General features: G+C 53.6%; 1 protein-coding gene across 11 annotated transcripts in view; it reads left to right on the forward strand.

The window, feature by feature from the left end:
• The window catches only part of EPS15L1 (epidermal growth factor receptor pathway substrate 15 like 1), a 97,031-nt gene extending 89,501 nt beyond the window's left edge, over positions 1-7,530 (forward strand). For 5 of the 11 annotated variants that reach the window (XM_053668078.1, XM_037141932.2, XM_053668080.1 and 2 more), the window contains 2 exons: positions 1,665-1,870; positions 6,907-7,530. In XM_053668078.1, coding sequence (XP_053524053.1) covers positions 1,665-1,870; positions 6,907-7,053 — 353 coding nt within the window. In that variant the 3' untranslated portion in view covers positions 7,054-7,530. Of the gene's footprint in view, positions 1-1,664; positions 1,880-6,906 lie in introns of those variants that run through there. The other 6 variants (XM_053668085.1, XM_053668088.1, XM_053668084.1 and 3 more) reach the window with 4 other exon arrangements.
• The last annotated feature ends 18,020 nt before the right edge of the window (positions 7,531-25,550 follow it).

A 25,550-nucleotide genomic window follows, 5' to 3' on the forward strand; every position in this document is an offset into this window, starting at 1 on the left:
GAGCTTTAGGACCTCTGAGCCAGCCGCCCCACAAGAGGACCTGCTGTGTGTCCTCTCCTGGGGGTGACACCTGCCATCCTCATAGGTGGTGCTGCTGTGCAGTGAGGAAGGGGTGCAGAGGGTAGGAGGAGCCTAGATGGGGGCAGGGACAGGGAACTCTGCAGGCGCTGGGTGGGGGTCCTGGGGAGTGGCCTGAGGGGAGGATGCATATATTTACCTGAGCACCTGTGGGAGAGCAGAGCTGCGGTTGGGGGCCTTAGTTCCCTTTGGGGGTAGCAGGGTGTCTAGCAGGTCTGACTTCCGGGTGGTGGAGCTACAATGGCCTGGCTACAACCCAGGGGCCTGGAGCATCCCTCAGTCTCTCAGAAGGGCCTCATCACAGGAGGCTTGCTTACTGCCTGCCAGGCATCGGGATTAACAATTTTCTCCATGCCTGGAGGGGGGGGGAGATACACTTTTTTGTTTTGTTTTGTTGTTTTTTTGGTAAAAGGCCAGATAATCAATATTTTCAGCCTTGCAGTCCTTACGTTCTCCATCCCAAGTGCCCAGCTCTGTTGTAGATGAAAGCAGCACAGGGGACCATGAGCACATTGGCACAGCTTATTGGCACTGGTGGGTTCAAGGAGAAGGAGGTGCTGCCTGGGCCCTGGAGAGCTGTCAGGGTGAGATCAGGCAGAGTCATTGTGCGCTGTAGGAGCCTTTGTCATGGTGCAGGGTGGGGGTGCATGTGCCCCGCTGTTGAATGAAGCTTCATTCATTGTGTTCCCGCTATTTGCAATACCCTGGCCCACAGATCCGGCAGATCTTGGAGTCTCCCGTTGCCAAACAAACCTGGAAAGACGTACGATTCCTCATTGAACTTTCTGGCAGGATGGCAGGTCTTCCTGGCAGAAGCCACCAGTCCTTAAGCCACACTCCCCCAGCCACTGTCTCACAACCTCATTTCCCTTTAGTGCTAAACCCCTCTCTCTGCCCTGTTGGGTTCACCCTTGCTGGGATCCAGGTATCCTAGAACCATTCTCTTGGCAAGAGCCCAGAAAGGCCCAAACCCTGTCCTTTGGTGTCACCAGTACCAAAGGGACAGGAGCAGGAGCTGAAAAAGAATTCACACCCCAGGGCAACACAGCTGGGGGGTGGGGACAGTGTCTGTCTGGTGAGGGTGAGCTGCCTCCAGACCCTCACAGCTACACCAAAGTGTGGAGTGAGCCCCCCCTTCATTGTAAACACCCCCCCCCCACCTTTTGTTGGAAGCCTGCCATGTATTTTTGTGCTCGGCCATGATTGTTTTGTTTTTACTCAGCATGATAGTAAATGTTGCCACACTGAAATGAATCACTTTGGAACATTCCCATGTGCAAACTTTTCAAGGACAACTATACATTTTAACTGCTGTGTGTGGGGAGGGGAGGGGTGGGGGTCATCTGAAGTGGTTTTCTGGTATCACCCACAAACTGTTAACCCTGGACAAAGCAAGAGACCAGCCATTCCCCCACCTCCCATGAGTGGCATTCCAGATCTTTCCAGAAAGGGGAAAAGATGTCCCAGTGGGCGCTTACCCCCCAGCCTCCTCAGTCAGGACTCCGTTCTGTCTGTGGTCAGTAACTTGCATTTCTTTTCTTTTCTTTTTTTTTTTTCTCCTTTTTTTTTTCTCCTAAACTTTCCAGGTAAAAGTACACCTGTAAGCCAGCTCGGTTCTGCAGACTTTCCCGACTCCCCCGATCCATTCCAGCCACTCGGGGCTGACAGCAGCGACCCGTTCCAAAACAAAAGGGGGTTTGGGGACCCATTTAGTGGAAAAGATCCATTTGCTCCCTCCTCTTCAGCTAAGCCTTCTAAAGCCTCTTCCCTGGGCTTTGCAGACTTCACCTCTGTAAGTTGAGTTCTCCACCTCCTCGCCACCTCCTCCCCCTCCGCTTGCAGGTTCTTTGGGGCTGTTTTTTTTTGGCTTGTGTCTCCTGGTAATTCATGCCATTGCTCATGTTATTTATTCTGTACTGCTGCTTTCTGTAAGAAAAAAGTGTTTCTCAAATAAAAGGGCACTGTGGTTTGGATACTTTGTGACGAGGGCACATGTCCTTCTGGTGTGGTGGCCGAATCTGGTGGCTGCATCCCTCTGTCCCCGTCTCTCCCTCTCTTGGTCGCCTCTGGACTGTTTATCTCGCCCAGAGGTGCTTGTGTTCATTGGTTTTCAGAAGCTGAGATGGCAGACACTTCCAAAGTATGAAAACAAAATTGCTAAAGTTATTACACGAGGGTCCCGTGTCCCTAAAGTGTCCCTGTATAGGAGTCATACCTGTCCCACCTTAGTGTGTTTGGTGTGGCAAGTATGAAATGAAGGACCCAGGTGGGGCGCAGGGAGAAGAACAGTTTGGTTTTTTAAAAACTTTTATTTTAGTTACCAGCTCTGACAAAAAGAGAAATACAACCACTCTGAAACTCTGCCCTTTTGCAAAACAAACAAACAAAAAAACCCTACCCAAATCCTCAAAAAGCTATTTAACAAATTCAGGTGCCTTTTCAGAAGCTCATCCTGGTATTTTGTAAGTCTGGCTCTGTTTCTTGGTGTGAAAACATTCCAGATTCTGAAATGCTGTCACTTTGGGGTATTTTCAGCACCCTCATCAGTGCCCAGCATCTTGTTCTCAGAGAGTTTCAGAGTTTGTCTTCCCAGAATCAGTTTCGCTGTTTTGCACCCATGTTTAAAAAAAAAGTTTTCTTCGTTGACATTTGCCAAGTACCTTGTTTCCTGGTTAGGTGTGACATGCAGTATTTATAGACGCTTTGACTCCTAGAATATCCTTCTCAAAACCTTAAAACAAGCTCTGCCGGCCATATGCGTGCCCCAGGAACACTTGGTTCATTTCAGATCCACCTCCCGCCCAGCTATCCTGCGGCTCATTGAAGCCACCCCAGACACTGTTCTGTCCCTGGCTCTTGGTGACCTGTGAATATTTTATAGCTGCAGCTAGCTAGGTCCTGTCGACAGGCCGTGCATGCTGTGGGTGTGTGCAAATGGAGACGTTGTTTGTGAAAGCCAGGAACAGAACCCACTTTATCTAGTTTCTTGAATAGCACCACGTTTGTTTTTTCGGTGGAAAAAAATATTAAATTCTGATGAAAAAATAGAGCCATTCACGCATGACTCAGGTACTTTGTTTGGGGCAGGGCAGAGCGGTGAGTGGATTTGAACGGCAATTTGGAGAAATGACTGTTCTCTTTTTGAAATGCATAGATCTATTTCCTGGGGCCCCTCTGCTCCCGTCCGGCGGCTGGTTTTTGGAAAACATTTAAAAAACACACACACACAGCGTGTCAAGCTGTCATTTGGCTCAAAACTCCTGATTATTCTAGAATAGTTGGTAACTTTGATTTTAAAACACTCTGGGTATTTCATTACCCTCATCTCCAGGCAGGGATTCTGATTCTGCCTAGTTCAATTTGCAGCCCTGTTTCCTGTTTAAAATCACCTTTTATGCTTCAGGTGCCCCAGCTTTTCCAGAGGAAATCTGGAAATCAGTGAGATTCACCCCCTTCGGATGGGCTGGGGTGGAGGAGAGGCAGGACACCTGACTGGTTTGGTTTGTCCCCTCTGTCATACCATAGTCCAAAAACATGGTCAACACTTGCATTTTCATGGTATCTGGAGGTTCAGCCCATCAGCCAGTGGTTTCAGGGTTCACTGGACTTTGATTTGTGCTAACTCATAAAAGACCAAAGTCGGTTTCTCTGGTGTGTGTATTTTAGCTCTCCCAGTGATACCAAGGGGTCTCGAACCGCCCAGCAGACTGCAGTGTGATTTTCAGATCGGGTGTTCTGAGTGCCGCCCAGACGTGGTTACCTGTGCAGAGGCAGCTTGGTGTGTATTGGAGTTCGGATGCCAGTGTCACACAAGCACACGGTCCCCCTTTGGCGCCCCGGCTCTGCCGCCCTGGACCCCTCTTAATTTACAAGCTCCAAGTTTCCTTCAGTGGGTTACTTGTGCTTGTTCGTAGGAAAACTCTCTGGGATTTCTGTAAAAACCAGCCGTTCTGCCCCAGACAAATGTGTTTATTAGCAAGTGGTGTTTATAGGTTAGCAAAATGGCCCTTTTTTCTGGAGGTCTGCATTGAGAGCAGAGCAAATGTCAGATGGGTTAAGCTTTGTGTTGTGGAGTGAGGTGGATGCAATTTCAACATCAGAATAAATGGGCTGATGGGAGGAAGCCAGAAGTGTCCCCTCAGGTGATGTGGTAGCATTGCCTTTAGACGTCTCAGGGTGTGGTGCTGTCCCCAGCGAGGAGGGGCAACCAGGCATCATGTGAGGAGTCCTCTGAGTCGCTGACCAGTAAACACCCCGAGCGGGTGCCCTCGAGCCGGAATCTTCACAGGCGGCACCCTCGTGCCCCGCCACTTCTCGGTCCCACGACGGCACAGGAGCAGTGAAGAGAGCGGAGCTGCTCACAGGCATCCCGGAGCCCGTCCCGTCGTGCGACAGACCCCTCCAGGTCAGGGGGCTAGCAAGTAGCCCCATCCAGGTGTCTCCAGCTGGGCCCGGAAAAGATTGTCAGCTGGTTCGAGACAGAGACCCCCTTCCTCCAGCTTTCTGTCGGATGTCACAGCCTCTGGCGCTTCTCCAGTGCGTGTAAACCACACGCTTCTGTAGGGGGGCCTATGCTGGCCTTGCACCCATTCACTAGAAGGCTTCTGGCATGTCCCTATCAGCATGTTTTGTTTGGAAAGGTAGACCCTTGAGCAGGTGGTTGTTCCAAGACTTGGGCCGAGTGGCGACCATGGTGTGCCTTCAGCCTATCACTTGACCCCTCTGGGTCTTGGTTCCAGGCTTTGACCCATATAACCCATGTCATTCTCTTCGGGCCCCGCCCTCCCCTGCTTTGGGCAGGCAGAGGCCAGAGGCCCCGTCGTCAGACCTGTGCCCTCTCTCAGCTGCCAGCAGCACCCTGGAGTCATTTCCACCAGCACTTGTTGTTTTTTCCTTGTTTTTCTCCTGTGGAGGTGTTGGAAAATTCCCCACAGAGTACAGGACGTGGTGGGGCTTATCTGCAACCAGCGGTGGGAACATGAGGGGTGGGGACCAGTTTTCAGGGAGGCCCGCTAAACCTCTGAGCATTTTTCTCAGCAGTTTCTCTAAGAAACAAAGAAAACCTTTCCTCCCAGAACAGTGCTTCATGCTGACTCCTGAGGCCAGATGGGGAGAGGCCCCTGGGCTGCCCCACCTCTGCCTCTAGGCCACCTCTGCTCCAGACAAGGCTCTCTCCGCCCAACCCACCCTGATTCCCTGCCTGGCTCCCACACCAGCCGTAGAACCATGAAACGTTCAAAACTGCCAACTCAGTCGCCCCACTCGCTGGCCCAGGGAGCTTCGAAGGGGAACTCTCAGCTCCTTTCTGGGGCCTACAGCCCATTTCAGTCCAGCTCCTCCCACCCCCACCCTCCGTTCTGGCAGTGCCAAGGCTGGGTGCTTGGCCCCTCCATACCCAGACCTGCAGATAGTCCCTGGAGGCCTGGGTACCATCTTGTACCCCAAATCTTCCTGCAGTGACAGCTGACAGCCCCCTCTCGAACCGGGGAGAGTCCAGGATGCTGGGACTAGGGCTCTGCCTTCACAGACCTTGGTCTTCCCATCTGTCTCAGGACCCCACCTCCTGGGCTGTCACTGGGTCACACTGTGCCGACTTTGTGTGAGAAGAAGTAGCTGTGAATTCCCATCACACATCCTTTTCCCAGTGCCCAGGTGGGACTTGCAGGTGCTTCTACAGGAGCCCGTGTTGGATCGGGGTTGATTCTGCACCGTGCACACCTGTCAGAGGCCAGCCTGCCTCTTTGTCTCTGGTGTCACCCAGTGCTTGGTGCCGAGACCAGACGTGCTGGCGGAGGGAGGCCAGGGCCCTGAACAGAACTCGTCTTTGCTGTAGTGTCTGGGTCCATGGGGGCCAGAGTTGTCCCACCAGGAGGCACCACGGAGTGACTGAGGACCTTGGGGAAAACCACACCGGAAGAAGAGTGTGTGAGATCTGGCTCTTCCTTCTTTAAAGCCAAGGAACCTCAAGCGAAGGTGGCTTGAAATCACCTATCTGAGGATCAAAACCATTTTCTCTCTTTTTGAAAAAATAATTTAAAAAAAATTGAGCCTTTCGGAGAAGGACCCTGACAGTGAACACCGTGTGGACCGAGTGGCAGCGTAAACGCCAGCGTGTGTCCACAGCGAGCTGGGTCAAGGCCGGGCAGGAGGAGATGCTGCGTTTCAAGACTCGTATCCACAGTTCTGGCCTCCAGACCCCTTTACACATTTGGGATGGAAGGTCTATTCAAGCCTGGCTCTGCAGTCCCAGCGCCTGTCACCCACCAGCGTCAGCAGCCTGCCATCAAGGCCCAGGCCTTATGGGGGCGCTGTCCTAGCTCCTCGGGGCTCAGCTGACCTCTGCGCCCCAGCTGCTTTCAGATGCCTCACCAGTCCTGAGAGGAGGCGGAGCTGAGGCTGCTCCCACGCTCGTGCTGCTGAATGGAGTCAGTCCTGGGGGTCACTGGTGTTCTCTCAGTGTCCCACACTGTTGTGTCATGTCACCTTCAGTTCCCCGCAGGAGACAGGTGGCTAGTTTCTCTGAGGTCCACGGTGGTGGTTAGGGTCGGACTCAGCCCTGCTTTTCCATGCATGTGACCCTCCCAGACTGGGTGTCAGGGCTGGGGCGTGCCTGTCCCCACCACACACTCAACCAAGGTACAGGCTTCTGGCTTTTTCTGGTTTTTCACCCCAGCCGCCATGCATCCCAGTGTTCTATGCAGTTCCCTGCACCCTTCCCACCTTTGACAGGACTCTTCGGGTCCTCGCCCCTCCCCCTGTGCACCTCCCCCTCAGTGGGTGGCTGCAGCTCACAGGCCGTGTAACCCAACCTTCCTTTTTCCTTTGCAGTTTGGCAATGAGGAGCAGCAGCTGGCATGGGCCAAGCGAGAAAGTGAGAAGGCGGAGCAGGAGAGGCTGGCGCGGCTGCGGCGGCAGGAGCAGGAGGACCTGGAGTTGGCCATTGCTCTCAGCAAGGCTGACATGCCCGCCGCCTAGGCGAGGGCCGCCAAGCATGTGCGCAGGGGCAGGACCGCCATGGAGGCGGGTTTGCGAAAAGAGAAAACTCGGAAGTCTGTATATACACACATACACACTCAGTGGTCCCCGTTTCACATTGTGACATGCCACAGCCACTCCGAGGTCAAGGACTCGCTGGACAGAGGGCCTCAGGCTCCGGGTGGCTCATCCCAAGTGAGGAGATGCGACTCACCCTGCAGAGAAGCTTGGAAAGACACAGGACGCTGCCACCTCCACCACCTCTCCACTGTGACATCCCTGTCTGGTGACAGTGCCCCACCTGGAAGGAGCAGAGGGAGTGTGCAGCATCACCCGGCCTTCCATCCTCTGCTCCAGCTGCTTCGGTACCAGTGCCAGGGCGCACCCACCCTGCCGTCTCCCCGACCCGAGACAGACACCTGCGATGTATGCATTCATTGTATAAAAATTAAGTTTGAATGATTAATATAAAATATTTTAATACAAAACAGAAGAATCTCTTTTTTATTTAAGTGTTGTTTTCTTCGTAATGATTGCGTGGGATGTCACAGAGGCAGGCCAGCCCCTCGGTGACTTGGGGAACCAGGCTGGGGGTTTCTATTGAATCACGTTTGAGTAGGTTCTGGGACCACAGAGAATTTGGGAAGTCTCATGGGTGCCCTGTCCCCCCAGGATGCAGGGGATACAGGGCACCCCACTGCTGTTGGAAGAGGTTCCCACAGTTCACTGAGGCCTGATCGACATGGCGGGCAGGGCCGTGGGCAGTCTTTATGCCCTGCACTCGGGAATCTGGAGACAGGGAGAGCTTCCCACTAGGACACAGGAGCATTCCCCTAGAACGTTCCCGAAGGTTGGACAGAACAGTTGGGATGACCGGAGGACATGCGGAGCACATTGCGGATTTGCCCCTGCTCTGCTTTTCCCTGTGCCCAGGCAGACAAGCTGGCTTCTCTCAGGTAAAGACAATAAAGCTTTGCATCAGAGTGACCTGAGCACAGCCTTGGAACAGCCTTTATCCAGAGACCCCAAGACTGCAAAAAGAGGACAGCATGCTAACCCCAGGACTAAACAGGCCCAGAATGTTCCAGAATCAGCTTTGACTGGAAATCAGGACACACAGACCCAGCCCCATCTGGGTCCAGTTAAGACTCCAGAAGCCCTTCTGTGACATGCCTTCTTGGCGTGCTGTGTGTGTCTGGGACCCAGTCCCTGCCCCACCCCCTTTCTTCCCCAGCTGGGGCAGGGCTGGTGACAAGGGCTCGATCCCAGCAGGAAATCATCCCAAGAGGTAGCACTGGCCCCCCGGTGTCCATGCATTCTGCACGCGGGGGTTCGATCAGTAGGGGAGGGTGACTCTGCTGCGGATGTGCATGTGAAGCTCGGCCCTCAGGCTCGTGCCGAACATGTGCGGGCTTCTCTTGTCATGCTGTAAACAATACTATGACAACCATTTACATCCCGTTTACATCGTGTAGAGTGTTGTAAACAGCCTAGGGCTGACTTAAAGCGGGGGCGGTGTGCGTAGGCCGCCTGCAGCATTGTACATGACAAACTCAAGCTTCCAGGGGTTTGGATTTCTGTGGATGGCCTGGAACCAGTCCCCCTGTGGGCAACAAGGGACGACTGTTTATTTATTTGCTCGTTTTCGTGCTTTAAATTTACTGTTCAGACCCAGTTTGAGATGTGCAAAAAAATCACAGAGGTACTGGAGAGAGTTCCCGTAAGGCCCTCACAGCTTCTCCTGTTTTTCACATACTTCGCTCCCCACGTTGCACATTTGTTACAATTAGGGAACCAAGACTGAGACGTTATTATTGACCGAAGTCCATACGTTATTCAGACTCCTCAGTTTTTTCCTAATATCCTTTTCCTGTCCCCACATTACATTTAGTCACCCTGTCTCCTTAGGCACCTCCGGCTGAGATGGTTTCTGGGACTTGCTTGGCCCTGATGGCCGTGACAGTGCTGAGGAGCCCTGGTCACGTGCCGTGTAGCTTGTCTTGGCTGGAGTCGGCCTGGTGTTTTCCCAGGTTACCCCGGGGCGATGGCTGTGGGGAGGCCCCTTCTCACCCCATCACCCAAGGGTCCGTGTCTTCAGCACAGTGGATCAGAGTTGATGACACCCTCGTTCCCTGGTGAGAGATTTTGAAAGACAGCTTTTCCGCCCCAGGAGTTTTGTTACCTGCGTTGGTTTCTGGGTGATGACTCAGGAGATTGAGAGGGAACCATAAATGGAGGTCTACGACAGGTTTAGGGAGATGTGGAGATCAGTGGGACAGCCTGAGCCCTGGGTAATCTCGTTTCCAGGTTATGGGGGTGGGGTGCTCCTGAGGTTCTGGAGAGGGAGGCGCCTGTGCAGTGACGAGGGTCTGGGGCTCATCTCGAGGCTCACAGACCTTCTAACCTGTGAGGTGCCCCAGATCCTCCTGGAAGAGTGAGCAGCTTCCAGAATGTAGCTGGAGCTGATTCTTAGGGCTTCCACCTTCTGTGGTGCAGCCACTGGAATAAATCACCATCTGCATGCCACGCGCCCCTACAGTCAGCCCTTTAGGGAAGGCACCATGTCACCCCTCTCCCAGGCGGGTGCAGCTCCCTCTTTGAACATGAGACTCACACTGTCTATTTGGCACAAACCTCACAGTTCTCAGAGCGAGTCAACTTCTATCATTTTGTTCTAACCTCAGAACAGCCTTGTAGGTGAAGAAGATGGGGTGTTAGCCCATTTTTCTGATGGGGAAACCAAGGCATGGGGCCTTTAGTCATTTGCCCAGAACCCCAAAGCCAGCCAGGGGCAGTGGCTCAGCATTTACCATGTACCCAGAAGAGACACAGAAAGAGGCTCTTCACATCTCAGAAATGGGAAACCACTGCGAGAATTGAAGACCACACAGTGAATTGAAAGATCTTAGGGAAGTGGGATGGGCTTCAGGGACCCCGCCAACCCCTGAATGCATGCTTGTGTGTCATTGTTATTTGTTTTTGTCCATGAATTTTTCATTCAACTCAGAGATTCCCAGATCTACCCAAAAAGGTTATGAGCCTGTTTTAAAGCTTGTGTCCTCCTTCCCCGACCACACATACACACGTGTGCACACGCATCTGCTGTGTACCGAGCCTCAAGTCCACCGATCCATCCCCACCCCCACAGGCTCTGTGCTGCCCCTTCTCTGGCGGAGAACGCACACGCCTTCTGCTGAAACGCAGAGCATCCAGTCTGAAAACCTGTATTGTGAAACCATCCAAATTTAACAGCAGCCAGACGCGCACAAGAACCCCCCGAATCCATCGCCCAGCATTGACTCTTTTAATTTCCCACTTTTGTTTCACCAGCGCCTTTCTCCCTTCCCTGCTCCTGGCAGAAGCACCTGAAACCAATTTGGTCGTGACATCATTGACCCCTCCAATTTCAAGTTCGTGTCACTAAGAAATGTGGCACCTTCCCCCACAACTGCCATGCCATGATCACACTTAACAAAATGAAAAGTAACACCCTTCTGCTGTCAGTCATAGGCAATTTTTGATTTTGCAATATCACCAACTTAATGCCCCCGTGGTTGGAAGCCTGTGTCCCCTTAGGAAGGGACTGCCCCGGCCCCCCACTGTGGGAGCTGTCTCCCCCGTGAGGCCCAGTGACGCAGCTCTGGCTGCGGTTGGACCAGAACCCGAGGGCTCGGGATACCCATTCTTTACATCATTTTGGAAACAGAATGACCGATTGATTATCTGAACCCTGCTCCAAGTAAACGAAATCATATCTTCAAAGTCATTTTCATTTAAAAGTACACTCAAGTTCTGGAACAGTTGTAGAAAGCTATTTTTAAAACAGGAAGCTTCTGAGAAACAAAGAACCTGCCTCTCGAAATAATGGAGTAAATATTTCTGCTCTCTTATCAGATCTGGTTCCTTTGAAACATGGTCCTTTTTTTTTCTTCCCAAAATTTTCCCCAGTCCAAGTTACCAGGAGCTGTACAAATTGTATCATGAGCTGTTGTTGGAAAAATGTGAGAGGGGAAATGGAAATGTGATCCTTATCACAAGTTTATTCCAAAGAAATTACGTGATGTGGGCTTGCCTGGCTCCCGTTGTGTTGATGTTTAGTGGGTCTTTAAATATCCCTTCGATCTGTGTCCTGGTGGCCATGCACGCTCTGCCTCATGACCGTGGGCACACCACCTCACCCCTCGGGGCCTCAGTTTACTCATTTGGCCAAGGAGGTTAGACCACACCACCAGTGAAGCTCTTAAAGTACTTAAGATTGTTATTCAAGTTTCTAGAAAGGTGCATATTTTAGGGCTTCAGGTAACATAAAAGAAGCAAATGGAAGGGGTGTCCTGCTGCTGGCCCCATTTTCATCTCACCTCCGTTGTCCACAGACAGACAGCACCATTGCAATCACCAGACCCGCCCAGAGACTGGAAGCTGAGTGTTCCGGCCACCGAGAACAGGAGAGTTGCATGACTCGGTGGAGGCGCTGGCAGGCGCTCCAGCGGTAATCGTACACAGGTGTGCACTGTATATGTGCACCGAATTATCGTGCACCTTACACTTACACAATGTCACGTGTCAAATACATTTCATTTATAAAATATTATATCCACTCCCGATAACCACTGGATAGTTAAGGGAGAAATGCTAGTGAAAATACATATATAATATAATAAATATAATAACATCAATAATATAAATTATATCAAAACCAATCATATATAACACATCGATATAATATTTCTATAAACTTAAAAAACTTGTATATTATTTGAGATACTAGTTTAGTAAATGAACAAAATGTGACTCCCCAGTGTCTTCCTACACTAACCTTCAACCAGAGAGTGAGCGCCCTCTCTGAGGACCAGGGGCCTTCGGAGACAGTGGCCCGCAACGGATAGTGTTTCTTCATGCTCAAGACAAAGGGCAGAGTCTCCACACCAAGGGCCAAAAAAAGGCCCAAGAGAAAGTGCTGCAATTGTTGAACCATAAATACACTTTTTAAAAAAAAAATCCTCACTTGAGGGTGTATTTCTTGGCTTTGAGAGAGAGAGAACCATTGACGTGAGAAGGAAGCATCCATCTGTTGCTTCCCGTAGGCACCATGACTGGGGGCCAAGCCCGCGACCTGGGAATGTGCCCTGCAGCCTGTGGTGTGTGGAACGATGCTCTAACCAACTGAGCTGCCTGGCCAGGGTGTAAACACACTTTTGGTGTAGGAGAATAATGTGGGAGACCAGAACTCTACCCAATTCCTCTGGTCCTACATCTGGGGTGAGACTACTCTCCTGAGGGCCACCCGAGAAGTCACAGAGCAATGAGCAGGCCATGGGGGACAGGGAAGGCCGAGCCCCCGGAGGCAGACGGACTGGGTGCGAACGCAGCAGCCCTTTGGAGAGTGGGCGCCTCTGAGGAGCTCCCTCGTCGCTCGGAGCCCTTCTCCCTCATCTGTGAGCAGAGGGGGTGGCGCCACCGCTCAGGGCCACAGCAGTGTCCGGGCACATCCTGAACGCCCAGGTCCCGAGAACAGCCATACTTTTTAAATAAATGATACCAAAATCCAATCATATATAACATCAATATAATTATATATTTCTACAAACCTTAAAAACTTGTCTATTATACAAAATACTAGTTTAGTAAACGAGCTAGTTCTGGTTTAAAAAACCAAACGAAATGTACGATCTTAATCATTTGAAGTGTGCAGTTCAGTCGTGTTCAGTGTATTCACATTGTTGTGCAGTAACTCTCTAAAATTTTTCATCTTACAAAACTGAAACTCGATACCCGACAGCTCCCCATTTCCCTTCCCCAGCCAGCAGCAGTGGTTTCTGTTATTACTGATTTGGGAGGTCGCCGTCACAGCGAAGGCTGCCCTGACAGTGAGCGCCTCGCACTTGCCAGCAGGCTGACGGATTCCAGTTCTGCTGCCCAGGAACGCGCCGCGGTGGCTCTGTCTGTGTTACATAAGAGATCACGTGATTCCCCATTGTGGGAATTTCCTTCTCTCGGGGAGGCAGGGGGCCACGCCCTGATGCTAACTTTCCACGGGCACCTGTGGGGATCTCGGGGAGAGGGGGGCTCAGTGGACCGAGTCCATGATTGGCCACCACTGGAAAATGGCGGTCATGCCCCAAACCGAGATGTTACCTCTAATTCAGAGGTCTGACCAGGGACTTTCCACTTGAGGGGGCAGATGCCATTGCCCTTCAGTGACACGGCTGGACTGTGTCATGGGCCTGTCACTGCTTCCACTGTGGTTATTTTTGTAGCTGACAGTGAGACTTGCTGGAAATGGCTTGGCACTCATGCGCAGAGAACACCTGCGTTTAAGCTGGAGGGGCTGGAGCGTGGGAGCTCTGGCGTGTGGGCCGCCCCTCAGTCCAGACCAAGCCCTTCCAGCTAGGAAAACCCCAGGGACCCTCAGCCCCCCGAGGGCCTGTTCTCTCAGGACGACTGTTCCAGGCCAGAGTCACCCTCTTACTTCTCGTACCGCTGTCCTCTGACCCTCATGGCCCACCCTGGTCAGTCTGGTTGCCAGCCCTGTCTGGCCCTCCCAGGGAAGGCCGAGGGTGGGGTGGGAGGGATTCTCTCATATTTCTGTTTTCTGCTCCACTTGAGTGGCATGAGCTTCACTGTTGCACGCACTCTCTCTCTCCCTCACGCCTCCGCTGTGCCCAGGAAGAGGGTTCAGTTGATGGACAGGGGACAGGACCCTGCTTTCCAGCTTCGGGGCTCCTTTCAGACCCAGAGCTCATCGCTCTCCTTGTGGACACCACCCTGCCCCCGAGCCCATGTCCCAGCTCAGGGAGGGGGACGCCTGGGTGGGGCATTTTTGGATGTTTTGTCCTTAGGACACTGGCCACATTTCTCCACCTCTGTATCTCAGTCTTCCGTGGCCTCCCTCACATCCGCACCAGCCCCTTCGAACCTGCTTTTGCACGTTGTGTTGCTGACGGCTCACCCCCATTCCTACACCGGCGCCGCGGGTGCCCCCGAGGTAAATTTCTTTGGGAATGTGGCTGACCAGGCGAGCAGGGGTTGTCCATCCGTCATGGACTGGGCGCCTCCCTCTGAACAGACTGAGGTCCCCCCCAGGGCTGCCGTGCTCTTCCCTGGGGAGCCCCAGACAGATGGGGGACTTTTTGGCAAGGCATCTATGAGTTTATGTCAAGCACTGAGACTGGGGGAGCTATCCTATTTGGCCTCCAGAAATGGCCTGTGGTGGGCATGAAGCTTAATCTAGAAAATTCTTCCCACTCTTAAGTCAGACAGCAGCAGAGCCATTCTTGCCAAGTCACCTCCCTCCAGCTCCCTGAGAGGCTGGGGTTGCGCTGTCCCAGCCCTGGGCCGGGGGGCACTGGCCCCACTGCTTCTCCCAGGAGCTCAAGGAAGCGTTCGCGGTGGGTCCGCCATGTTTCTGCAAGAACCAGAGGCCCACACGTGCAGCTGTGTTTCCAGACACAGGAGATGCTGCCAGCAGCCAGTCCACTGTGAATCAGAGTTAATTCAGCAACTTTTTAGTGGCACTCACTTTGTTCCAGTCCAGGGGACAGCAAACTTTCTGTCAGGGCCAGAGAGTAAATGTTATTGGCTCTTAGGGCCATACAGTCTCTGTATCAAGTACTCGAGTCTGCCTTTGTAGTGCAAAAGCAGCAATAGAAGATATGGCAATGAATGCATCCGGCTTGCCCAATAAAACTTTATTTACAGACACACCTGGGGGCCGGGCTTGGCTACGGGCCACGCTCGCCTCCCCAGGTCGAGGTCCTGAGCCGGGTGCTGACGAGCCACACCTTCTCTGCCCCTGGGGAGCTTCAACTGAACTGATTGTTTTCCTGAACCGTTTCTGATTTCTGTGTAATTTGATTTCTCTCTTTCTCTAGGGTGCGGGTAGTATTACTTGGAAGCACAGAAATTATTCACTACATAGTTGTCAACAACATCAAACCAGAGATTCCCGTCCTGTTTCCCTGAATTTTAGTCAGTGTGTTTAAGAGGAAACGATGTGAAACAGGAGCAGTCCCTTCTGCGAATCTAAGGATAACACTAACACCACTGCATTTTTTAAAAGATTTTATTTATTTATTTTTAGAGAAAAGGGAAGTGAGGGGAAAAGAAAGAGAGAGAAAAACATTGGTCCGCAACCCAGGCATGTGCCCTGACCGGGAACCAAACCCACGACCTTTTGGTTTGCAGGCTGGTGCTCAATCCACTGCGCCACACCACCCAGGGATCTTTTGTTTTGTTTTGATCCTCCACTCTGTATTAGGGCCTGTCTTCCCCGCCTTGAATCCATGTTGACAAAAGCATAGGCTGACAAAAAAAATTTTTTTAACCACAGAATGGGAAGTCCACTATTTTTCTGGAGATCACTCGGGTACCCAATTGCACGTGCTCCTAGTGCTCTCTGCAGTCTCGTGTAGCAAGAATGGGAGGGTCCGAATTGCCGCCCTTTCTGGCGTCTGGTGTCAGCACGAGGGAGCCCTGCCCACAGTCCAGCGGGCGCGGAGTCACCCGGAGTCTGGGAGCCCGAGGGGCTTCTGGTCAGCTCTTTGTCTTTGTGTCTGATTTTCTAAAATCTCCTTTCTTTCTTCCTTTCCCCCTTTATATTTATAAAATTGTGGTAAAATACACATGAGATAAATTCACCTCCATAGCCATTGCCGAGCATCCTGGTCTGTTGTATGAAGGACAGTCACGTTTGTGCCTCCACCAACCCCATCCGTCTCCAGAGCCGCTTTCATCTCGCAAAACCGAAACCCTGCCCCCGTTGCCCCGCCCCAGCCCCGCCACCCGCCACTCTCCTCTGTCGATGAATCTGACTCCCGTGGCGGCCTCATCTGAGTGGAGCCCCGTGGTATTTGTCCTTTTGTGTTGGGCTTATTTCCCTCAGCGGGTCTCCAAGGTCTTTAAGGTTCGCCCATTGCTGTGGCGTGAGTCAGAACTTCCTTCCTTTTTAAGACTGAATAATATTCCATTATGTGTGTGTGTGTGTGTGTGTGTTGTACACAGTGTTATACCATGTTTTGTTACCTGTGAGTCCCTTGATGAATTTTATTGTATAATCACATTCACAAAAAGGAATTTCATTTAAAAAAGTAAAGTTTTATGATTGAAACTCCTATTCCCAATTGCTTCTTCTTAAAAAACCACTTTGATGTTTGAGGTGAAGTTCACAGTCCATGACATGAACCATTTAAAGTGTACAAGTCCATGGCATTCGGTGCATTCACAATGTTGCACAACCATCCCCTCTGTCTAGTTCTAGAACATTCCATCACCCCAAAGGAGACCCTCATCCCCATGAGCAGTCACTCCCCCTCCCCGCTCCCCAGCCCCTGGCAACCATCAGCCTGCTTTCTGTCTCCGGATCTGCCTGCTCTGACGTTCCACATAGATGGCACCGGGGGACACGTGCCCCTCTGTGTCTGTCCCCTCCCCCTCAGCATCACGCTGTCAGGCTGGTCCGCACTGTAGCCTGTGCCGCTGCTTCCGTCCCTACGGCTGAGTGATGGTCCCTTGTGGGGATGGACCACATTGTGTTTGCTTGTTCATCCTCTGATAGACACTTGGGTTTTCTCTACTTTTTGACTGTTATGAATAGCGCTGCCACCAACATCCAACTGTTAACCAAACCAATCAACAATAGCAACAACAAGAAAAAAACTGTGAAAACTTCTCCTCCAGGCCAAACTCTTGCAGCCCCCCCCCCACTTAAAAAGGCACCCAAGAGATGCCCACTTACACTTGAGAAAGGCCTGGTACAAGGTCAGGGTCTACAGTGACAGTCTCCCTAAGTCAAGTCCGCTCAGGGGCTGACAGTTGCTGGTGACGCTGGGATTGTCACTGCAGTCTCTGCCCCCAATGACCAGTAGGATGAAGCAGAATGAGCGGGCTGAGTCCTCCAGGGTTCCACCATCTCTCTCGATAACAGCTGCCGTCAGTCCACCCAGTGCCTACCATGTGCCAGGCGCAGAGCCAACGTGCCCGTCGGGGTGTGCCCTCCAGGACAGCGGCCAACAACCCTTCTCACAGAGGACAAAATGGGGGCTGAGACCCCAGGTTGACCATGGTGAACTCAGGAGCTCAGTCCAGACCTGTCAGTGCCCGCAGCCCCTGCCCTGCCACCAGGGCTGCCCCACCATCACCGAGGTCTCAGGTCCTGGCAGGCAGGACACTCAGCCGTGGACTGCGCCAGGGAGCCCCACGGGAGCAGGCAGAGGGCTGGTGGGAACTGCCTGTGCTAGATGACACAGCCACCTACTTCTGAGATGAGAAACCCTTCCTTCAACAAACCTCCCTATGACTCAAAACGAACAGATGAACCCCCGTGAGCTGGCCTAAGTCACCCGGCCACACTGAGGAAATGAGACATCAGGATGTGTTTGAGGTTTGGGGTTCAACGGAAACACACCAGGAATGTGGAGAATCCTGCTTGGAGCGTCGGGATTGGCGCCTCTGGGTGGGTTTGGAAGGCCAGCGGGCTGGCTGGATGCCCGATTCCCGCTTCTCTCCTTGTTTCGGAACATCACAGAGCCTCGAAGCCACAGACAAGGCATTCGGCCCGGGAGTGTGTCTTTCGGTCTTGGGACAGTCCCCAGAAGGCCAACTTGGGGTCAAGGTTGAAATCACGGGCGACTGAAGTGGAGAACAATCAAGATGTACCGAGGAAGGCAGGAGGGCGGCCTCCAGAGCCGGGCCGATGTTCTGGGCACAGAACTGCTTCCTGAGTGACTGCAATGATTTGGAGCCAAGCGTCCCCAAGTGCGGCTCACAGAGGGCTGAGCCGTGCCCCTGGGTCACTGCACATAGGGGTCCACCCCAAGGGCTCCCAGATGGGGCTCTACTTCCACTGGGAGGCAGAGGGGAGGGGGCAGCCGAGGATGAGCACCCACAGTGTTGAAATGCAACCCTTGGGTTCACTTTTATTTTCAGAGGAGGAAACAGCAGTTGTAACACTATGTGAGTCCCAGGAGCCCGCCTCTGTAACTCGGCATCTGTATGTGCTGCAGTGTGCTCACCCTCAAACACCCGTCTTTCATCTGTCACTGCAGATTGGACCCCTTCACCCGCGCCAACCCCCTCCCCCAGGCCCACCCCCTTGGTGACCACCCATCTGTTGTCATATCTGTGAGTTTGTTTTCCTTCATTTGCTTCTTTTTTTGTTTGTTTTATATTCCACATATGAGTGAAATAATATGATTTTTGTCCCTGGGGAATATATGGAGACGCAAGAGACCTCACAGGTACCCCAAATCTGCAGATGAGCCCTGGTGCACCCACGCCCCCCTGTCCGAGGCCAGATCTGCCCCGCCCACCCCGAGCTCTGGAGCTCAGGCCCCGAGTGCACCTCTCACTCCCGGGGTGTGCGAGGCGGTCTTGGGCGGGCTCCCCTGCGCTGCTGTTATTTCATTTCCACAGATTTCCTCACTGGCTAGATTTCTCTGCTCTGGATTTCTAACTCCACTGCATGTGGTCGGGAGAACGTACTTTGCATTCTCTCAGTCCTTTTCAGTGGATCGAGGTTGGTTCTGTGGCCTAGCCCAGGGGGTGCTCCTTCTGCACACGAGAGGCATGCGTCTCCTGCTGCTGTTCGGCGGTCTGTTAAGTCTAGTCGGTTTGTAGACTCCCCATATCAGGAAGGAAGGGAGGAAGGGCCATGGTCTGTGTGGCTCAGCTGACTGACTGGAGTGTTGTCCCATAGACCGAAAGGTCGCAGGTTCCATATCCCGTCAGGGCACATACCTAGGTTGTGGGTTAGATCTCCAGTCGGAGCCACTGACTGATGTTTCCTCTCTCTTCCTCTCTCTCCGGAATCAATATATCATCAGGCGAGGATTTTAAAAAATTAATTAATTAAAAATTAAAAAAGAGAAAGAAAGAAAATGCAGCAGAGAGGAGAGAGTGGCACAAGGCTCGTCCATAGAATATTCTGTTCAGCCCTGGTTGCTGTGGCTCAGTGGACTGAATGCCGGCCTGTGAACCTAAGGGTCACTGGTTCGATTCGCAGTTGGGGCATGTGCCTGGGTTGTGGGCCAGGTCCCCAGCAGGGGGCTCGTGAGAAGCAACAGAACTAAAACAAAAAACAAAAAAATAATCTGATCACATTGTTCGAAGTTAAAACAGAGCTGAGTCTTGGCAAGCAGCGTGTCCTTGGCAGGATCTCGGCAGGGATGCCCAGGTCCCGCAAGGTCAGCACCGTGGCTCAGGAAGGCTGAGGGACCTAGAGGCCGGGCCGTCTGTCTCCATGGTGGCCCCCGGAATGAGGGACGATGGCAGCCCGAGCAGGGACCTGGATTCCTGGGCCTCGGCCCAGCTCAGGCCCTGCCCGATGGAGGGTCTCCGGGTCCGGGGTCCGGCGTCTGTGTCCCCTCTCAGTGAGGCTTTCCTGAGGTGCCTGGGCCCTGCGGGGGCTCGCTGCTCACACAGCACCCTGCGGGCTCAGCAGGCAGTGGGTGTGCCGGGTGTGAGCGGCACCTCGACCGCAGGCCCGTCCAGCTCCGGCTGGTGTTCTACTTCTCTGCACAGCCCCGGCTGCTGCAAAACCTAGGTTTCCGGGTGCCCCCGAGCCGGGTGGCTGGCCGTGCTCACCCCTCTTCCTGCTGTTGTTCCCATTGCACCAAGGAGGAAACTGAGGCCCACAAAGTGGCTGACTGGAGCTGACACAGAGGCGAGCCGGTAAACCGAACGTACTGAGACAGCTGCAGGGGCTGGTCTTGGCCAGAGGCTCCTGGGGGAGCTGCTCAGGGGAGAAGAACACTTCTGAGCTTCTGGGTGGCAGGAAGTGGTCCTTTAAAGAGGAAAACAGGATCCAGCCATTCCACTTCTGGGTAGCCCCCCAAGAGGACTGAATGTAGGGACCCCGAAGAGATAGGTGCACATCCTGTTTGTAGCAGCATTAGCCACAATGACCAAAAGGTGGGAGCAGCCCAGAGTGTCCATCGAAGGACGAATGGATAAACAAAATGTGGTCCATCCGCTCAGTGGAATATTACTCAGCCTTGAAGAGGAAGGGCGTTCTGACACCTGCTACAACGTGCATGCACCTTGAGGGCACGGTGCTCAGTGAGATACGGCCGTCACAACAGGACAGACGCGGTGCGATCCCACTCACAGGAGGTCCCTGGCGGGTCAGGTCCACGGAGACAGGAAGTAGATGGAGGGGGTCAGGGGGTGGGGGTGGGGAGTCAGTGCTCAGTGGGGACAGAGGTTTGGTTTGGGAGGATGAACGAGTCCTGGAGGTGGACGGCGGTGACGTTTTGCACAACAGCGTGAATGTGCTTAATGCCACCAAACCGTCCACTTAAAAATGGCTAAAATGGTTGCCGGCAGTTTTAGGTTATGTGTACTTTACAACAATGAAAAAGAAAGAAAACACAGGATGGAAGGGAAGCAAACAGGCCCCTAGAGGCTGAAGACAGTGTGCAGGCTGAGGGCTGGGGGCCTCGGAGTCTTGCCTCCACCTCCCTCAGGAAGTGGGAGAGAAGCCGGCCTTCGGCCGATGGCTAAGGGGGGCCCCGCCTTCAGAGCGGGAGTCCTCGCGCCAGTGCTCGGCTCTGGGAGACCCTTTGGGGCCTCAGTGCCTTTTTCTGCAGGGACAGGAGATGGCACCTCTGAGGGGCTTTTCCCCAGGGTGCAGCCTGCCGAAGGGATGGTGTGGTGTGGGCCGGGCCGGCAAGGGGCCAAGCACGGACCAGGCAGCGGAGACTGCAGGGCCAGCTTCTTCCACCCCCTGCCTGACAAGGGCCACTGGGGCCTGGGCCCTCTGTCCAGCAGCCTCCTGTTCTCACCTGGGATCTGGTTTCTGGCTTTGATGCTGCGGAGATGCGCCCCTACGGCGTGGGCTGGCCGCTGCCAGTGGCCATGGGAAAGTTGCAGGGAGCCGCACTCCCGGCCCCGGGAAGAGCACGTGGAAAGGCCCTGCGTTTGGTGGGCAGCACGGGGGCCGGGGCAGCTGCGAGAGCCCTGGAGGGCCAGGGGAGAGGCAGTGCAGTGAGGTCTTCAGCTTTGTCCTTGAACCACGGAGACACCATCCGATTTTACTGGGGAGACAAAATTGTCCTTAATATGGGGTCCATGTGGAGGGGCTATTGGGTCCAACGCTCTTGTTCTTTTCGGGTGGGGAAACTGAGGCCTAGAGAGACCCAGGGACTGCCCATTGCTGAGGTACATTGTTGGGGAAAACTTCCCTTTCAGGCAGATTCAGGTTCAAAGCTCGGCTCCGTTGCGTGGACGGTGGCCTTGCCCCCCACCGCCCCCATTTCCCCGCCGGGAAAGTCCTGGAGGACGCTCGGCCCGGGGCCAGACTCACGGGACTCTCCCGGCGTGTTCCCACCTATGGAGACGCCCGGGCCTTTTTCAAAAAACTGGTAAGACAGACATAACATGAAATTTACCATTTTTAAGGGTTCAGCTCTATGAACTACATCCACACCGGTAGGCAAGCATCCCCACCATCTGTTTCCAAAGCTCTGTCCTCGCCTCCAGCAGAAACTCCGTCCCCGTCAAACACTAGCGGCCCTTCGCCTCCCGGCACCACCGCCCACGGGCCGTCTCTGTGGACGTGCCTGTTCTGGGCGTGTCATCCCACTGGAAGACACACTGCGTGACTTTCGAGTCTGGCTTCCCGCCCTCGGCACCATGTTTTCACGGTTCACCCGTACGGCCGGGCAGGTCGGTGCTCAGTCCCTCTCGTGGCCAAGCGACGTCCAGCTGTGTGAATGGGCCGAGTCTCGTCCTCCGCTCGTCTGGAGGTGGACACTGGGGTCGTGGCCACTGAGAGGGCAGTGCACAGGCATCTGTTGGGTCCGTGCGTTCAGTTCTTCACCAAGGAGCAGGTGGCTGCATCACATGGTAACTCTCTATTTAGCTTTTTTGGGGATCCGCCACCCCAGGCCTCCGTCTGCTTCCTATCGCAGCACTCGGGGAACTTTCTTCACCCAGCCAGACCTCCCCAAACACCTGTGTTACCTGACCCTGTTCCTTCCCGCCCGCATTTTATTGGAAAATGAGCTTTCTAGGGTGTTCGGCCGGAGGCCTGGGCGGGGGGACTCACTGGGCTTCCGAGAACCCCCGATCACGTACGAGGGGAAAGCTGGGCAGCTTGATGCGGTTCGCGTGTCAGCGTTTCCAGGCTCGGGCAGCAGCTGTGAGGTCAGGACTGGTCCACCTGGGCTCCAGCCCTGGCCACACTGCCTGCACCGCACCGGGGCCTGGGTGGCCTTCCCCTCTGTGAGCCCCACCGTCCGCCTCTGGAGAACAGGCTCGGCTGTCCTGCCACTCCCCCGGCTTGTTGGGAGGGTCCAGAGCGAGGAGGTGTGCAAATGCCTGGGATAAAGGCAACTGCCCGACCCCAGAGCTCAGTTCGAGTCAGCACCAGGTCAGTCACTCAACAAACAGCAGAGAACGGGCTCAGGGTGAAGGGCTGACGCTAAGTGACTCACCTCTGAGTCACTTCTGCTTCCCTAGGACTCCACTTGGGGCTAAGGCGTCCAGGTTATGAATGAATGGGAGGGAGAGTGGGCTGAGCAGAGAGAGAGAAGAAAGAGGGTAGGGAAAGATGGAGAGACAGAGAGATGGGAGGGGAGAGAAAGGGAGGGGAGGAAGAAGGGATTGAGAAATGAAAAAGGGAGCGAAGAAAGAAGACTGAAAGAGGACTGAAAGATCATCTGTGTACATATGTATCTGTGTATCTATGTATCTAGACAGAGACCTGGAGACTGATGGTGGGGGGCAGGGAGACTTACGATGCCAGCACACTGACCTCGTCCGGGGAGACCCACAGTGCTGACCGCACCCCACTGCTGGGCACTGGTCCCGTTCTGTCCCTGAATCCTGGCCGCAGCACCCTCACCTTCAGACAAGGAAACAGGCCCATGGAGCCAACCTGAGGGCTTCCATGGGGAGAATGGTTTTGCCTAAGCACTGGTCGCCCTCCAGAGAACACGGTGATGTCTGCAGACATTCTGGTTGTCCCAAGACGGGGAGGGAGAGCTACTGGCATCTAGCGGGTCAAGACCAGGGATGCTGCTCAACGGCCTAGAACGCACAGAACAGCCCGCACCCCAGAGACTGACCCAGCCCCAGGGGTCCGCAGTGCCAAGGGTGAAAAATGCTGTGTTAATTGTGTGGGGGGAAAACTTGATTTAGGTCCTCAGCTCAGAATACACACCAGATTAAATTCCTGCGGGTTGGACGGTGCAGACCAGGGAGATTCCCCAGTGTCTGTGAATCACCCCTCTCCCTTTCACTCAGTCTGTGTATTTACATGTGCGCAGCATGCTAGGCCCTCAGTGGGTCAGCTACTTACAGATGCAAGATCCTTAGGTGTCCACAGAAGCCCTCACCCAGTGGCTATCGATCTGGGGTGACTGCCTCCAGGGGACAGTTGGTGATATCTGGAGACATTTTTGGTTGTCCCAGCTTGGAGGATGGGTGCGGCTGGCATCCAGCGGGAGGCAGCCTCAGATGCCGCTCAACATCCTACAGTGCACAGGACAGTCCCCGTCCCAGAGAACGATCTGGCCCCAAATGGCGCACACCAGCCTTCAGAGGGAGCTGCCTGGCTCTGATGCCTTCTGACTCCCCAGGGTGCTAGCAGGCCTGGGTGCTCACTCAGCTTTGCTGATGAGGCGGGGTGCTGAGTCAGGTGTGTGCCAGGCTCAACCTACCCCTGACGGCTCTCCCTCCCACACTTCACACCATGCCGTCCTGCAGGAGGCTGGCTGGGCCTCTGACACACAGTGAACGCCAGCAGAAAGCGCAGCTCCTGTGCCTCACCCCCATCACTGGAGCCACTCTGGAAGATTGTTTTGGCACTGCCCAAAGGCCCCAGCCTTTATCCCCTCCAGCCCTTCCCTGGCCCTCCCCCGGGACAATCTGAAACACAGCCAACTGTGTATCTGCATGCTCAATGCTTGTTTGCACAAGCAATTTCTGGCACCACTAAATGGAATATTATGCAGCCATTTAAAAGGATAATAAAGACATATCATGGAGGGAAAAAATGTGGAAAAATGGTTATAACCTTTCCTATAAAAAATAAGGGTATGTTAATAATCACAGCCGTGTGAAAGCAATTCAACCTCTGAGTGGCAATCTCTCTCTCCAAAAAAAAAAAAAAAAAGATTGGAATTGGGTTGTAGAATGCAGGGTGAATATTTTTCCTCTGTTTGATACGTAACGTGTTCTCGAACGAACTCTAGGACTTCATTCATGGGGAGGAAAAGCCTTCGGGTTCTGTGTCTTGCACAGGGACCTGGGTCCAGGAGTGGGACTTCATCCACATTTCTCTCCGAGCGGCATCTGCTATGGAAGCTTGCTTCCTGGGACAGGGTCCCCTGCTTGCTCGCAGCAGCAGTAAATGATGACGGTCTTTTGGGAACCAGAGCAGATTTCTCAGCTTTGGCACTGTTGGTGTCTTTGTTGATAGGGACCCTATCATTTTCTGTGAAGGGGACTTGCCGGTGCTTTTTAGAATATTGGGCAGCATCCTTGGTCCCCACCCACTAGATGCCAGCAACCTGCTCCCCACCCCGTTGTGACAACCAAAAATCTCTCCAGACTGGGTCACCCCTGGTGAGAACCAGCCATCAAGAAGCTCTTAGATGGAAGGTGACACCTGGGTTTCAACAAGCGGCAGACCAGACGTGGAGGGCTATCCCTGCATATCGATCGGCGTCAGAGGCCTTTTGCCTGCTGGCATGCGTTTTGCTGAAAGACAGCTATGCCAGAGTATGACAGAGTATGACACTTCACTCTATCAGTGGGAGGCACTCAGGAAACCGAAACTGAACAGCCTCAGTCCCCTTGCAATTGGCTTCTCATTGGACTTAGAAGCCTGGGGGAGGGGGGCCTGGGACACCTGGGAGCTGTTTTTGAAGAAGCAGAAAAATGGCTTTCCTCGTAACTTTAAACTCAACAGGAAAGACTAGAGAACTCTACAGAAAATGATTGAAAATTCTTGTCTTTCTTCTGCCCCAGTGCCTCCAAACCCAGCTCTGAGCAAAGAGGGGCATTTCTACAGGTCAGAGGGCCACTATCCCACTCTGGAAGTTTTTGCAAAAGCTGCAGAGCAAGAGGGAACAAGAGACTCCCACACAAACACGCATGCGCCCTCCACCACCAGTGGAAGGGAGGCCGGGTTATTTACTCGAGAAGGCTGCACCAGATTGTCATCTCCCATTTCTGCTTTTTTGAATTACCAAATGCTTTCAGCTGTTTCCAGGGCTGCCCTGGGGGCCGGGGGAGGAAGGATAGAGGGAGGGAGGAAATCCCAGCCTCTGTCGCAATGGGTGAGAGTGTTTTAAAACGGGCACTGCTTATGAGCTATTTTCACTTTCTGGAAAACACTTGTGCAACTGTTGGTGGCCATGGCAACCCACCCAGGGCCATGAGAAGGGGGAAGATGAGGGGTGTCAGGGCGATCTGTCAGGGAGGGGCAACTCCTTGCTGACTGAGGCACGAGGGCTGGAAGGCATGGTCACCCTTTGCATAGGAGGTGCTTCTGG

Source organism: Artibeus jamaicensis, unplaced genomic scaffold (genome assembly GCF_021234435.1).
Source record: "Artibeus jamaicensis isolate MK-2021 breed Jamaican fruit bat unplaced genomic scaffold, CSHL_Jam_final contig_477, whole genome shotgun sequence".
Lineage (NCBI taxonomy): Eukaryota > Metazoa > Chordata > Mammalia > Chiroptera > Phyllostomidae > Artibeus > Artibeus jamaicensis.